Source organism: Chaetura pelagica, unplaced genomic scaffold (assembly GCF_000747805.2).
Source record: "Chaetura pelagica isolate M959 unplaced genomic scaffold, ChaPel_1.0 scaffold835, whole genome shotgun sequence".
In the NCBI taxonomy this organism is placed as follows: domain Eukaryota; kingdom Metazoa; phylum Chordata; class Aves; order Apodiformes; family Apodidae; genus Chaetura; species Chaetura pelagica.
Genome location: NW_009953220.1, coordinates 36,789 through 37,985, shown reverse-complemented (window position 1 = coordinate 37,985; position 1,197 = coordinate 36,789). Strand labels below are relative to the sequence as shown.

Sequence of the window (1,197 nt, the reverse complement as noted above, 5' to 3'; positions counted from 1 at the left end):
TGCTATGGATGCTGGAGATGGGGGTGCTGAGGGTGCTGGATGGAGCATGGGGATGGACCATAATGGATGCTGGAGACACTTTACATGGTGTGTGCAGGAGCTGAGGGGCATAGTGGGAGCAGGAGCCAACAGGGATGAAGGATGCTGGTGATGAAGTGGGTGCTGGAGCTAGGACTTGCTGTGGGTGCTGGAGCTGGGGAAGGGCTACAACAGAGCCACAGTACCCTGGTGGGTGCTGCAGCTGGAGCCAAAGCGGGTGGTGGGTGCTGGAACTGGGCCATGATGGATGCTGGAGGCATTGTGCCACGGTGGGTCCTGCAGCCAGAATCAACTGGGATGGTGGGTGCCGGTCAGTGGGTGGTGGGCACCATGGTGGGTCCCCCCCACATGCTGAGCCCGGCGTGTGCCCGCAGCGGTGTGCAGCGGGGAGCTGACAGACACAGCGGGCGTGGTGCTGTCACCCAACTGGCCGGAGCCCTACGGCAAGGGCCAGGACTGCATCTGGGGGCTGCACGTGGAGGAGGACAAGCGTGTCCTGCTGGACGTCCGCGTGTGAGTAGAGGGGTGACTCAGGGTGGGGAGGTGGGGGGTGTCCACGCACCCTCCCGCCCTCACAGCCTCACCACCCCAGGCTGCGGCTGGGCACGGGGGATGTGCTGACCTTCTACGATGGGGACGACCTGACGGCGCGTGTCCTGGGCCAGTACACGGGCACCCGCGGTCGGTTCAAGCTTTACGCCTCCACCGCCGATGTCACTGTCCAGTTCCAGTCAGACCCCGGCTCCGGCACCGGCGCCTATCGACAGGGCTTTGTCATCCACTTCTCCGGTGAGCCCTGAAGTGGGACAGTGTCATCTGTGTCCCTGGTGTCCTCACTGCCCCGCTCACCCCACTGTCCCTGCAGAGGTCCCCCGTAATGACACCTGCCCTGAGCTGCCCGACATCGCCAATGGTTGGAAGACGTCCTCACAGCCAGAGCTGCTCCATGGCACCGTGGTCACCTACCATTGCTACCCTGGCTTCCAGCTATCTGGCACCGACCTCCTGATGTGCCACTGGGACCTGACATGGAGCGGTGACCTGCCCACCTGTGAGCGGGGTGAGTGGCACCCACCGGCATCCCCACTGCCTGTGACACATCCCTGGTGGCCACTGTCACTGCCAGTCCCTCCTGCCCACCGTGACCACATGCCGGGA

General features: G+C 64.2%; 1 protein-coding gene across 1 annotated transcript in view; it reads left to right on the top strand.

Annotated features, from left to right (window-relative positions):
• The window catches only part of SEZ6 (seizure related 6 homolog (mouse)), a 16,493-nt gene that overhangs the window by 11,473 nt on the left and 3,823 nt on the right, over window positions 1-1,197 (top strand). The window contains exons 11-13 of the mRNA XM_009997787.1: window positions 414-552; window positions 632-828; window positions 905-1,099. Of these exons, the coding sequence (XP_009996089.1) occupies window positions 414-552; window positions 632-828; window positions 905-1,099 (531 nt within the window). The remainder of the gene's footprint in view (window positions 1-413; window positions 553-631; window positions 829-904; window positions 1,100-1,197) is intronic.